The 14,099-nt window shown below is 47.7% G+C and overlaps 1 protein-coding gene across 2 annotated transcripts; it reads left to right on the forward strand.

Moving 5' to 3' along the window:
- Positions 1-4,781: 4,781 nt before the first annotated feature.
- On the forward strand, positions 4,782-13,797 carry LOC122379634 (protein O-linked-mannose beta-1,2-N-acetylglucosaminyltransferase 1-like). 2 transcript variants are annotated; one of them, XM_043361976.1, is made up of 17 exons: positions 4,782-5,000; positions 6,693-6,792; positions 7,080-7,186; positions 7,420-7,602; positions 7,755-7,968; positions 8,286-8,413; positions 8,618-8,688; positions 8,944-9,088; positions 9,239-9,357; positions 9,626-9,739; positions 10,018-10,105; positions 10,649-10,839; positions 11,297-11,417; positions 11,853-11,930; positions 12,309-12,418; positions 12,655-12,757; positions 13,013-13,797. In XM_043361976.1, exons 2-17 carry the CDS (start codon positions 6,717-6,719, stop codon positions 13,130-13,132), a joined length of 1,968 nt encoding a protein of 655 aa, XP_043217911.1. In that variant the 5' UTR covers positions 4,782-5,000; positions 6,693-6,716; the 3' UTR covers positions 13,133-13,797. The 2 variants fall into 2 exon arrangements, with proteins under 2 accessions (XP_043217911.1, XP_043217910.1); XM_043361975.1 differs by lacking the exon at positions 4,782-5,000 and adding an exon at positions 5,203-5,654.
- Positions 13,798-14,099: the final 302 nt, after the last annotated feature.

Consider the following 14,099-nt stretch of genomic DNA (forward strand, 5'->3'; position numbering starts at 1 on the left):
GAAACTACACCATCTATCGAAGTGGGCGGGCTTATTTGAATGGGAGGGCGCATTATGCACGAATCGTGTGCTTTCGTTTGTTTTGGACTGTATTTTACCACATCCACTGCTGGTATCACTATATTAATATTATCCAATGCCGTGAATACGACAGCATTCCATTTATAAGATTGGACCAATGGAGTCGCGCCCCGCGAGCTCGGTTTTCCGCTGGGCCGCTACAGGCCAGGAAGTCGGTCTTCGCCTGGGGGCAGGACAAAGGTCAGCGAGGGAGCGCGGGGTCAGCCAGGTATCGCCCAGTGCCGAGCGGATGCCGCTCCCTCCCCTCTCTTCCCCTCTTCTCCCCTCCCCACCTCGGTATAGATGGGGAGGGACCGAACTGCCAATGACATGCGAGCGGTCAAGGCCGCTCGCGCAGCAGCGTCCCTGGCGGCCGGGTGCCGCAACTGGGATTCAGCCAAGTTACCGATTCGCCTCCTGTGGGAGAGCCAAACCAGGGGACATACTTTTTAGATATACTGTACAGGTTGATGGTCCTCTACTCTTTATCCACCGGGTTCCTATGGCTCAGCATTGGCAGCAGCCGCCTGGTACCGGTAGGCTGTGCCGCATGACCCGAGAGTGAAGCGGCACAGTCTACCCACGCCGTTTGACATGGGCTCGGGTCGCCGGGTGGAGCGCTTTGTAGACCAGCTGTTTCGTCAGACCAGCGCGTGGGGAGGGGCTCGTCTCGGTGGTTGGCGTGGGCTGGCGAGTGGTGTGGGGCGTGTTGGTGGACCATGGGGGCTGGGCGGGTATATAGGAAGGCAAGGGCGCAGAGGGGTTCGCCGAAACCCCCAAATTCCAAAAGAAATGTGGAATGTTAAGGAAAGGACCATATCTGGCATACCCCGAACAACCAACAAGCTTGAGGGATGGCATCGGGGGATACAGGCCATGCTGGATTCCCCCCATCCCTCCATCTTCCGTTGCTTCGCAGCGCTCCAGCGTGAAGAAAATTTACAAGTTAACGATCTTTTCAGGTTTAAGGCGGGTCATGACGTTCAAAAATCCAAGAAAACTGTTAAAAATATGAATAAACGCCTGACAACACTTATAACCAGACTAGCGGAAGGCACCATAGAGCGGGCGGAATTCCTTCGTGGCGTGGGATATGCTATCACACTGAACGTTTAAATCCGAAACATCAAGATTTTGGCGGGTTGCCTTTAAGGTTTGAAGAAACTCTATATATGTTTGTTCCGGCAAAAGGGCATCTGAACTAAGTACACCAACATCCGAACATCTGAAATCTGAAGTGTGTTATATGTACATAATCGAACGAACGAAATATATACGACAACGAGCATCTCAGGGAACTATATATTTCAAATAAATTTCGGGAACTAGCACAAATGAACTAGACCAAATATGACACTAGCTCAAATGAAGCTAGCTCAAGTGGCACTAGACCAAATAAAGCACTAGACCAAATGAACTAGCCCAAACGATACTAGACCAACAGACACTAGTCCAAGTGGAGGGGACTCGGCACAGCCTACCCGCACTGTATGACACCGGCTCGGGTCGCCTGGTAGAGCGATTTGACCGGACGCTGCGTTACACCGGCTGGGGGGAGGGGGGGGGGTAAGGGTCAGGCCTGTCGATTTGGCTCGGCTCGGTGGATGAGGCGGGCTGGAGTGTGGTGTAGGGCGGGGGTGATGTGGGGAGGGAGGGAGCGGACCTGGGGCTGGGTGTGTGTGGTCACTTGTCGCATAGAACCGATCGTAATCCACCCTCCAAAAATTCGCTTTAGAGATATTCGCAAAACCCAGGGGGTTCAAACACCCATCTCCCAAGTGGGGTGCGGAAAGACAGGTAAGGGTCCATACGGTCTCCTCATGAATTGCAGCAAAGAAAGAAAACAGGTCAGTCACCAAACAATCTTTCTGAAAAGTGGACTAATCGCAAAGCCTCCCACACAGAAATAAACATCCAGCACGCGAAGCGTCTCGAACCGGGCCTCTCACTACCGGTCAGTTTGACAGTCTAGCACTCCTACGCTGAGCTACACCGGATCGCGGATTGGGCCGGGGCAAAGTCCGGCCGGGCGGGCGGCGGGGCCGGGCGGTCGGTAGCAAAGTCAATGAATGTTTTTGTGGTTTCGGGTGCCGGTCGCTCTAGCTTGGTGGAATGATAATGGATCATTGGCAAAACTTTCAACGTGGAGTCCCGGTTCGAGCCTCATCGGGGCTCCGGCTACTTTTCCGAGTTAGGATCTGGTTTGATTTTAGTGGTTGCGAGCCATTTATACGGTTTTATACCTACATGTCGATTGTCGATTGATTGATTGATTCATTCATTCGTTCATTTAATACATGTCGACATTTAGCATACGAATTGACATCCAGGATCAATCTACCATTTTCATAAACGTATTGCCTAAATATCATGCATATATGTGGCACAAGACCTATGGTTTCCTCGATGCCGTGCCAAATCACGTTTTGCACAATGCACAAGTAAAGTAAATTATATTCGCTGGGTCTTCCGTGCATTGTGCTTAGCAAAAACAGGAATGCAATTGCTAAGCGACGCAAAATGTGCAATGCAGCAAGTGACCAGACACACCCGCCCAGCCCCCATGGTCCACCAACACGCCCCACACCACTCGCCAGCCCACGCCAACCACCGAGACGAGCCCCTCCCCACGCGCTGGTCTGACGAAACAGCTGGTCTACAAAGCGCTCCACCCGGCGACCCGAGCCCATGTCAAACGGCGTGGGTAGACTGTGCCGCTTCACTCTCGGGTCATGCGGCACAGCCTACCGGTGCCAGGCGGCTGCTGCCAATGCTGAGCCATAGGAACCCGGTGGATAAAGAGTAGAGGACCATCAACCTGTACACGACTGTACGAGTCAGACTGCGAATCCTTTCAACCCTCAGACATTTAATTAGCTACATGCAAGCTGGGGCTGACCAGACCAAGCTCTATGGCCAAACACTACCTACCTATTTGTCAACACTCTTAACCCGCGCCCCGTAGGGGGGGGGCCGAAACGGCCCCCCTGTCCTTTTCGGTCGATATCTCCTAAACGGCTGGAGATATCGCCACGAAACTTTCAGGACCCCTCCGGGCATCGATTTTACACATTGTGACCAAAAATTTTTCCAGAGGCTATGATAGGTTGGCCACAAATGACGTCAGAATGACGTCATGTTCTGTCATTTTCGACCGAAAAAAGACCTTCGCGAGAAGACCTGTCAGGCCTACAGCTTTGAAGATACAGAAAAATGATCAAGACACAAAAGGTGTAGAATTAACAGGGCTACAAAACTGCTATCTCGGATTTTTGAAATTTTTGAGTTTTGACCCCCAAAAATCAAAAATGCATTTTTTTTTATATATAAGCCGAAAAATCCAAAAAGTTTTTTGATTTTTGAAAAAACGGAATATATGTGATAGTACCTACCGTCTTCTATCTACATACCAAATTTCAGATCGATACCTCGTTTTTTGGCCAAGTTATAGCGAAAAAACTGCTCAAAAATGATGACGTCAAATTTTCAAACTCAATTTTTGGCAATTCTAGACCTCGTAGAGCAAATTAAAGACCACCATTGGACTCCCCGTGACGAGCTGCATCGAATCGATACCCATTTTATGCAAAAATATCAACTTTGAAATTTGACCTAATTTGACCTGACCTTGACCTGACCTTCACCAAAACGTGACCTAGGCTGGCCCCAAAGGCTACCTAACCCACATAATCGCATTTGTCATGTAAAATAGACCATAAAACATGTATCACACGACACTTTCATAATGTGACCCCCGGTGACCTGACCTCGCTGTGACCTGACCTGGTATCAGTGACCTCAGATAGCAAAGTATGTGTTTGGCGAACAATGTACCATCGATGGTTTTCAATAAATTACCAATTTACTCGATTTCACAACACATTTCTTGAAATGCCTGTGAACGGTGAAAATCTGACCTTTGACCTGACCTGTGACGTCATCGGTTTGACCTAGGTCAATGAAATTTGGTCACAAGGTAGTTCCCGGGTGGGGCTATCGAACGCCGTTTGAATTTTGAAAATCGGCCGGTAACTTTCCGAGATCTTAGGGGGGGCCGAAACGCCCCCCCCCCCCCCCCCCTACGGGTGGTAGGGTCCGCCGGTAGCCCTACGGGGCGCGGGTTAACTAGATTAAAAGCTAGATTTAAAGCCGCAGATTGCAGAATCACGCAACTTGAGCCGTGTTTATGAAACCGACACTTTATTAGTGGGCATCAAATGCCTGCACGTCGCACCGCAGGAACCTGAAACTTAACGAAAGGAACAGAAGAAGAGCCAAAAAATGCGCCATTTATCAGTCGAATAACGTCTTGGAAATAAAAATCACGGCCTGTTATCTGCAAAAGTAATTGGTTTAACCTTCATGCAAGCTTCTTGCAAAAAGTCTGTGAATTCCTATTAAGGTTTGCTGTTTGCTGATAAATAAAAAAATGTTTTTAGTAAGCCGAAAGATGCAAAGACAGCAGATGGGTGCACTTCAAATCTGCATATTGTCCGAAGCCCTCGTTGCGCAGCTCGGTCGTCGCCGTCGGGTCAGTGCAGCGGCTACGTCACAGCACCTTTCCCCACAGCCGCATCATGACTGGGATACAGCGGAGGGCACGGGACCGGCGAGCCGGCGGGATAGGTCGTTCACCCCGACCGGACAAGGTCACGCGGCGCTCCGTTCCCGCGAGCAGCTCCCAGGTGCGGCCGGCGGCCGGCGGCCGTCTGGACGGATCCAGTCACTGCACAGTGCACAGTGCATACAGTCGGTCAGGATGGAGCAAATGGAGCGGTGGGACCAGTGAACGGTGAGGGGTGAGGTGTAGCCAGGAGAATACGAGCCGCTGCATTTGAAGGCATTTACTTGGTGCTGCAAATGCTCGATGAGAACCAATCGGAACGATATTTAATGAGCGGCAAGGGCTGCAAAAGCGTTACGTCTACCTTCTTGGTGCGGTAAGTGCAACAGAAACAGATATTAATAGAGTACCTAACCACGGAATTTTTACTTGTTTGGTCATCCAGAGTCCAGAGGCTCGTTTCAATCACTAACGCGACACCTGAGGCGAAGCAGCCCCACTACAGCTTCACCACCGCTGTCGCCAGACGGCAGCACTGCTCTCCAAGGTTGCTGACCTCTGCGGAGATGAGCTCTCCGGTCGGGAGTGACCAAGGCGGCAGGTGAGGGATGCGAACAGTTCACTGCGAGGAATATCGGTGCCGCCCTGGTGCTCATTTACCGGCGAGTGTTTCGTGGGCGTTGGTCAGCGAGGGCTGTAGAGAGACTATCGCTCGTGTGTGCCGTGTCTCTGCCTCCTGTGCTGTGTGCCGGTCTGCCGCAGTGCCTGAGGGCATGTTTAAGCGGACCGCCGCCGGGCAGCCGGCTGCACCGTGCAGAGTACCGGTCACGGCAGACCACAGCGGTGCCCAGCGCAGAGTGAGGTGAGCTCGCCACCGTGAGCCATTAGACTGCGCTGGTGACCCCACGGTACGAGCTACCCTTGCCTCAGTGATATAGGGCAGGCTTCGTCGGTGACGGTACGGAACGAGCCGTCATAGCCACAGTGATACCGAAAGGCTGACCGGTCGGCTGTTTTATGAAGCCAAAAGGTAAGCGGCAACAAGTCTTACTTTTTCTGGTTACAGTCATGTCGGGACTGGGAGGCTGTAGACGCATAACCCACAATGATTGAAAATGTGTGATACCCAAATCGCACTTTTCAGTTGTTCATAACTTCATACCTCATGCACCCGCATTGCGCTGCTCGTTAGTGTACTTATCGCTTACGCTTATTACATATGAAAAGCCCTTAACTAGATTACAGACTGGCCTATTCCTTTCGGGCCTAAACAACTGACGCTTCATCTAATTTTCCAAGGAGCTCGTGGCATAAATCCCTACTGATAAAAACACCGTCCATTATCATTCGTTCCTATACTTTCACAGCTTCCAGCATTAATGGTCATCGGCCAAAAACCGCTTTACCAGTTCCGGTTCAAAATTCGCAGTTGATAGGTAAAAACCCTTTTAGCGCCAGGATGTGCGATTTGTGCAATTGATCGGAAAATGCGTTGATGCTCGAACGGAGGGACCGAATGTCATTTATCTCAGCGAAAGTATCCACGAATGTTTTGCTAGAATGAGACCACTGCAGACCCGAAGTCACAGAGGAAGTGCGTTGTTTGCATGTCGTTTCAATCCTAGGAGTACCTATACCTACCAGGCCACGACTCATTACTCAATTGTTTCAGTACAACTGAGTAACTGAGAACATTCGAGTGCCTTGAGTGAATGCCGTCGAGCCAATCGAAGCATAGCTAATAGACACATCTACGCTTTGAGCGCCATTTCGAGGTCGCACGGAAATAGTAGGTATTCGTCGCCTGGGGTGTAAGCGATCACATCGCTTTGTTGGACTTCGATATAATATGCAGACCTCGCTGCAAAGTACAAAGCTCCGAGACATCGCCGCTCATGTGGAGATGGGTAGGAGGTAACCGATTGGATGTGGCTGATGCCGCTGAATCCTTTCGGATGCTTGACGGTGGCCTTTCACCAAATTAGCTGGGGGCCATAATCATATTCAATAACCCCCTCACGCATTCTGGATGCGTCACGTGTGTCCTTACTAAATCATCTGGTTTCAGGCTTTAATCCGATCCAGTCCAAAGATGAAGATTCGTGCAAGACATATGCTTCTTCTGATGCACGTCACATTTGGCCTAAGTGCTGCTGCAATAGTAAAAGGTAACCGAATCAAAAATCCAAATTTTTTATGATGTATGTTTCTCTACCATTTATTTCTTGCCTAGAATCAGGCATATGATCATTTGCAAAAACATTCGCAACTTTGTGTCGCACACGTGATACGATTCTCATACGATCATTCTGACCACCACTGATCCAACAATTCCCACATCAATGAACAATTAAAGCATTTGTATCCGTGCATTTTCACGCATTTCCGCCGAAATGACAATTTGTGTGTACAACTGAAACCATTGGGGCCATAACCGTTCCTTCTCTATTCCCAGAAAACACTGGCCGTTATAATGCTGTGGAAGGCGCCACTCCATCCTCCATGTTTGTCGAGGTGTCAGCGTCGTACAACTCGAGCTTCGTCAAAGTCAACGGACGATATGTAAGCATTGGCTCGTATGAAGCCGTTGTATGTAATTACGTGTTGCATAAATTGTTTGTTTATTAATCTAGCTCAGAAAAAAAAACTAAAACAACTCCGTCGTTATCAGTATCTAAGCCTTTTGTGCAATCACGTGGTGTAGGTACCGGTAGTTAAATCCCGTTGTTTTCTTCTGCACTGCAGTGTCCGGTCCTCACGGACCTCTGACCTCGCCTCTCCCTGCCACCGCGCAGGTGCACTACCAGGACTACTCGGACGAGGAGCGCAGCGGACTGCACCTGCTGGTCCTCCACCCTTCCACGGGCGCCGTGATGGCCCGCCGCTTCAACCCCGGTCACTTCAAGGCCGGCTACATGGACATCGTGCAGTTCCTGCAGCGGGTCCAGCCCGGGAGGATTGTCGTCCTCTGCACTCAGGTGAGCTCTGAACTTTGACCGATATGTAGTGGCATAATCAGTGGATTGTGGGGTGTATGATCCAATGGTCCATCTGTGTGACAGTGCGAGAATGGGGCATCGCATTGAAAATCCAGTCTCTCGTCGCTCACACCCCGTTCTCCTCTCGGCAGCACGAGGCCAGTTTCAGTCTGGAACCGATCACGCGTCGCTATTTCGCCGCCTTTGCGCCACACCTGGCTGGAATCGGTCGAATGAGTCGATACGCGCTGGTGATGAGACACGGCGGCGCCGTCTTCGCCGAGGGCTACGTCTTCCACAAGTCCATGCGCCTGCCGCAGGAGCCCCTGATGGTTACCGCTACCGTGCCCATCGACCCAGAACTAGGTGAGGGCGCAACAGAGTAACAAGAAGAGGGGATGAAAATGAAGAAGTTGTATGATCTCAAAGCTGCTCGATGATTGAGACCATTCATCGTCAATCGCCGTCAGCCGTCTTTCTTGTTTTGCCTTGTCCCACCACCATATTCCATCATGTCCTATTCCGTCTCTTCTTCTCTCGCACGTCTCTCATTTCATCCCTGAATCTCTCGTTTCTCGCTATTCTCTTCTCCCAATCTTCTCCCAATGTTTTTGTCTCACGTTTCTTTCTCCTCCTCTTGTCTCGCCGAAGCCCCTGATGACGTGTCTTGATGTGTTCTGCAGGTAGACCCTGCGTGTGGCCGGACCGCACCCGGGCGCAGCAGCGTACCGACTTCTGCGACCAGTACGAGGGCTTCGGCGGCCTGTGCAACTGCTCGGACCCCGACCCCCTGGACAGACCCTTCCGACCGGTACGGCGGTGACCGTTATATATCTGGCGCTGTGTTGGCATTTATCAGCGGCTTCCGAGAAAGGTGCCTTGGTAAAAAGTAACATATCGTCAGTACAACTTAGCGTTAACATTTCCATTAAAATGTATCCATTTTTTAAACATATTGCAGTGATCATTACAACGTGATCTGTGATCGTAATCATTCGTGCTGATCTCATTTCAGTTGCTGCATAACCGAACGTTTCACCACCCGATCGCAATTCTGGGTGGCGACAGGGCATCATATTTATATAGGTAAGCGTTAAGCTATGCACAAGTCGATGTTTGTGATGCGCCGAACCTTTAATTTAGAAAAAAAGTAAATAAGGCTTTCATATGTTCAATGATCATAGAGTGATCAGCTTTCGGACATGGTTAATGACTTTTTTCATGACAATTTTTCATTTTTTTCTCGTTCCTTTCCTTTTGTAACTCATCGTGGTGGTTGCAGCATCACCTATACTTTCTGAACTTTTATGCATAGTCTTTACTTTCCGCCGAACATTTCAGGTCACTGGAAACTCTACTACCAAATCGCGGATTGAACAAAACAAGGGTGACCGTTTTCCTACAAGACTACTACGAAGAAGTCCAGGAACTGGCTGCTCTGCTGGACATCAGAGTCGTGGTGAAAACTACATCCTCAAGCGCCAAGGTACGAAGTATGAACAGTTTGATGCTGCAACTGGTCACTTTCGGTACTTCACTATTCAATATCATTCTGATTGTAGGCGTTTAATTCATCACCACATCACACAAAAAAAAACATCGCGTTCAGGCATCCACGTGCATTTGCACATTTCAGGGCGGTAAAATCAGCATGAACATGAAGAACGCGATTGAGACGTCGTTCGAGCTGTTCCCGGACGCCGACAAGCTGATAGTGCTTGAGGATGACCTTTATGTGTCACCAGACTTCATCAGGTTAGACAACCTGTGACACGTGAGCCTATCTTTCTGCCTGTGGTATGTGTCACCAGGCTTTATCAAGTCAAGTCATTCAGAGACATCCAAGTATGTGTCACTTGACTTCAAAGCTGAGTTTCTTTTCCAATCATTTTCAGATTCAGTGTTCGTTTGACATCAGTCAACCACCGCATCAAAATGGAAGTAAAGGGTCGCATCTTTGCATCTTTCTCAATTAAAAAACACCGACCGGATGTGCTATTTTACCTCTATGGTTTCATTTCAGCTATTTCGCCCAGACGGCTCCCCTGCTGGACGAGGACGTCACGCTGTACTGCATCTCCGCCTGGAACGACCTCAGCTATCGGCACAGCTCAGCGGACCCGGCGCTGCTCTACAGGTCAGTTTCACAGACCCCGCGCTACTCTACGGTCCCATTCAGTGTCAGCTCTACAGTCCCATCTCTCCAGCTCGTCAGTCGGTCCCACGCGCCACACGATACCTACATCTAATTTGCTTAACTCGATAGAATGGGCAAACTTCGCCCTTACCTCCTACAACCTTGATTTATTTCTAACATATTTGCAATTAAATATTGATCAAAAGAATACAAAAATACAGCCCAATGAGTTAGGTGACAGTTTGAACATAATTGTGTACCATGGTTGGCCATTGCAGGACGTCCTACTTCCCCGGCCTGGGCTGGATGATGAAGAAGTCCATTCTGATGGACGAAATGATGCCGAAATGGAAACCGACATGGTCTGTAAGTGTCACTTTCCATATTTACAGACAATCATACATCCACGAAAATAATGCCTGCATCAGACACACATTTGTGTTCAACCATTCCAACAGGTAAAGATGCCAGAGACAAACTTGATATTCAGGGATAAATGATAAATAACTATTTGAGGAAATACTGCTGACGAGTTACTTCCAACCTGTGATCACAGCTCCACGACTTTGGGTTCGAAATTGACCGTTTGCGTCAGCACAGCTCAGCACAGCTGCCAACTGGATCTGCTGACGCCTTGTTTGACTTTCATCTTCCGTTTGTCCGACTCCATCACCTCCAGACGTCCCGTTCAAATTCCTGGCATTGATCGTGACAAACCAACTGAAAATTCTGCATTCGGTGAATACTTTCTCTGCTGATGAGTCCCACGATGCCACGAAAAGTTTGCAGAGCCCGGAACTGTAGAATAGAAGCTATTTCCCTGTGAAAGTACGACTGACAGCTCAATCGGCCCCCTGTCCGGGCCCCGACCGGTCACGGCCTGCGGGTGACCCTACCCGTGCGCCGCAGACCTGGGACTGGGACATGTGGTTCCGTACTGAGGACGTGGCGCTGTACCGCGAGTGCGTCGTGCCGGACGTGTCGCGCACCTACCACTTCGCCTACCTGGGCGGACACGTGTACAGCTACCTGCAGTACCAGTACTACTCGGACAAGTCGCTCAACACCCTGCCCGATGTGGAGCTGCACGACGTGTCCAGGTCAGTGGAAACACACGGCGAGCAGCGAAAACATCACCGAGATGCAATCAGCGGACAACTGACAATCATGAAAAATGACAAAATTACATGGTGTTTCCTTTTACACTCATTCATGCTAGCGTACATTTGAATAATCCTGAATCTACTCCAAATACTCCAATCTTATCTATATTATGATTTTCATTGTAATTTATAACGTGAGTAAATGTGCAAATGTTATGAAAGATTAGATTAGCACTACCGCGGATACGGATTCTGAGCAGTAATCGCCACGCATTTGGAATGTGAATCACTCTTAAATGTAAATACAATACAGTGCAATACTGCATTGTATTTGCATACAATACAGTATTATGTATTATGCAATATTATGCAATACAATGTATACAATACATAAAATGAAGCAGAGCGAAACCGGCGTACCGAAGGGACATGACACCGGCCGCCGCCGTTTCAGTATGACCTACCCCAACTACCGTCGGTCCATCTACAAGCTGCTGCCGTCGCTGCGCGTGCCGCCCATGAAGCCGTTCTACAGCACCTGTCTGGAACTGTTCCCGGAAACACCCGACCCGGAGGTGGGTACCAAAAGGCACCCGAAACAAGGCTTTCTAAAAACTATGTTTAATCTTTACTGTATGAGCTTACATCACATCATGGAAGGTTTTGCCGTCAACTTGGTAGAGCTCCGTCGGTCAACGCGAGAAGTAATGCGCATGTAGTTGCCCTGGACTAAAGGGAATATGTGATGAACTGTAACATGAGAGACGATGAGATTCGAAGGGAACAAGGTACGTAGAAATCAAAAGTATTATTAATTTCATGTTTATTTGGTAAGCTAAACAACACTGACAATCAAAGAAGGATTTATGTTCAGTTTATCATGCTGCGTAACTTGTCTATAATTGAGCCGTTTATCAAACAGCATAGTCTAGCGTAGTCTACTATGTTGTAGTAATCTTGAGCGTAGTTTATCTAACAGCAAAAGTAAAAGCATTATTTCCTATTCTCAGGAACGAAAACGACCCTACTATCTGGCATTTACCATGAAACACGCATATGACAGAGAAGGGATTCACAATATCATGTCGGTAAGTTTATCATGTAGGTTATAATCATCATGGTTGCCTTGTACGGAAGCGTAAAACACATGATATATGTCAAAAACACGTTGGTGCGCCGTGTAGCGAAGGCCAAATAATCAAATGTCTATGAACATGAAAATACAAAAGGGATACTTGTCAAGTCGTCCATTAAACAAACATGTTGCTCGGAAATTGTTCGGGAAACACAAGCATATATTTTAGCAGCGAGTCTAATACGTACTAAAAGCGTGCTAAAAGCGCCACATATGTTATCTCACCACAGCATTGCTTTAGATATTCTATGTCCGTATACCATTCTCTAACGTTAATTTTGTTTCGGTCCTTTGGAGCAGTACTGTAACAGCAACCGATGTGTTTTCTCAGTGTCTCGGTCTGTGGGACCTGGACGTGCGGGGCGACCACAGAGGAATGTGGAGATTCTTCATCAACGGCAACCCCGTCATCGCGATGGGCATGCCGTTCTCAGAGTACGGGTGAGTCAATGTCAGACGGAACCCAATGTTGAAATCTATTGAGCGAGACGAGGATATTCGTCGATGGTTCAGTGAATCTCCGTCGAACGCCAGGCAAAAAAAATAATAATAATGGCAAACGGCATAACATGAACTCAACAATCTACACGCTATACGCGATGTAGATCTATGTATGTCAGTTGTTTTTTGCGTCACAAATGATATCAGATATATTTCTAACATGACTAACTTTTCAGCGACGGAGTAATGGGTGCCATTGGACTCACCCCTGTTTTCGATTTCAAGAAATATAATATCGAAAGGAAACGAGAACCTTCTCTAGACGGCGGTAACCCCAAGGTGAGACATATGTGCATTGTCGTTATGCCACTTTGCATATGACATCTGGTTTAATGAGTTTGTTCGTTTGTCATATTTTAAATGTTTTGCTTGTGCTTAAGCATAAATGTATCTTGCCGAATTTTTAATGGACGTCTTAAAAGCTGATAACGCTTCAAAACATCAAATTCATGAAATACCAAGACGTTTTAAAACTGCCGACAAGCAGTCATCAATCGTTCGAAGGCAAACTCCTAAGCTCATCATGGGTTTCAGGTGCACGAATTTGTGTCTCCCGATGAAGAGGAGACGGAAGATACCGCCACTGAATTGGAAGAATTTGAACTCAATGCATATGACGAAACGGATGCATCTGTTCCGGAACTCGGCGAATGAAGGACAAACATATCTGATAAAATAACATTTACACTAGGCATATTGCAATACTTGTCACAATACAATGTCATGTAATAGGGGTAAAGGGCCTTTGACAAAGTGAACGGTAGAATAAATGTGTCATATCCTTCGCACCCGAACACCACATATGGGTGTGTAGGCGGCGCGTTAAACTTTGTGAGTAGCTCTCTCCGAACACAAAGTTAGTTGTCAACGGTGAATATTCTTGATTGAGCACGGTTTGAGAGCACTAACAATTTTGTGCCATGGCGTGTGAAACGGTATAGTTGTCTTCTCTCGAATTACACAAAGGGTTATTTCACATTTTGTACCCGTGAATGCACAAGACGAATAAGTATTTTAGAACAAAATAAAGTTCAAATTCAGCAGATAGACTTGCTTACCTATTCTAAGCATTCCATTTCACATTTTACGGAGCCTAAAACGCCTTTGAGTCACGATAGTAATTTGAAGGTTTAAAAAAAACGGAATAAGTGCACTGGACAGGTACAGCCAAAGGTACACGGAACCTTGGGTACACCGGTCCTCGATTTGAACTAAAAGTGATATATGTATGTATAACGGATTGGGGTTCTGAGCGATGTCATATGAGCCTATCATGTGCTGTGTTGATGCCATATTATTACAAACAACCTGACGATAAATGGCGACGTGTTTTTTTTTTGTACATTTGTTTAGCTTGTTTCAGGGAGCACAAATGTAGACATGACCCCCTCCTGTCAACGGGTTAGGTATCCTGAGAAAATGTTTATGTTTCAAAATCTCAAGACAATAAATAGAATATTTGGCTATTTAATTGTGATCAACAAGTATTGGCCACGAAATCCTCAACTGTGAAAGTGTACACACCACACTTGCAGGCTTAGTGACACCTCAGAGCAGTGAAGCACGATACCTAGTTATTCCTCGTTCTATTTATAATCATCGACGAGGTTAGGTCTTTATA

Source organism: Amphibalanus amphitrite, unplaced genomic scaffold, assembly GCF_019059575.1.
Source record: "Amphibalanus amphitrite isolate SeventyFive unplaced genomic scaffold, NRLGWU_Aamphi_draft 000081F_arrow, whole genome shotgun sequence".
NCBI lineage: Eukaryota > Metazoa > Arthropoda > Thecostraca > Balanomorpha > Balanidae > Amphibalanus > Amphibalanus amphitrite.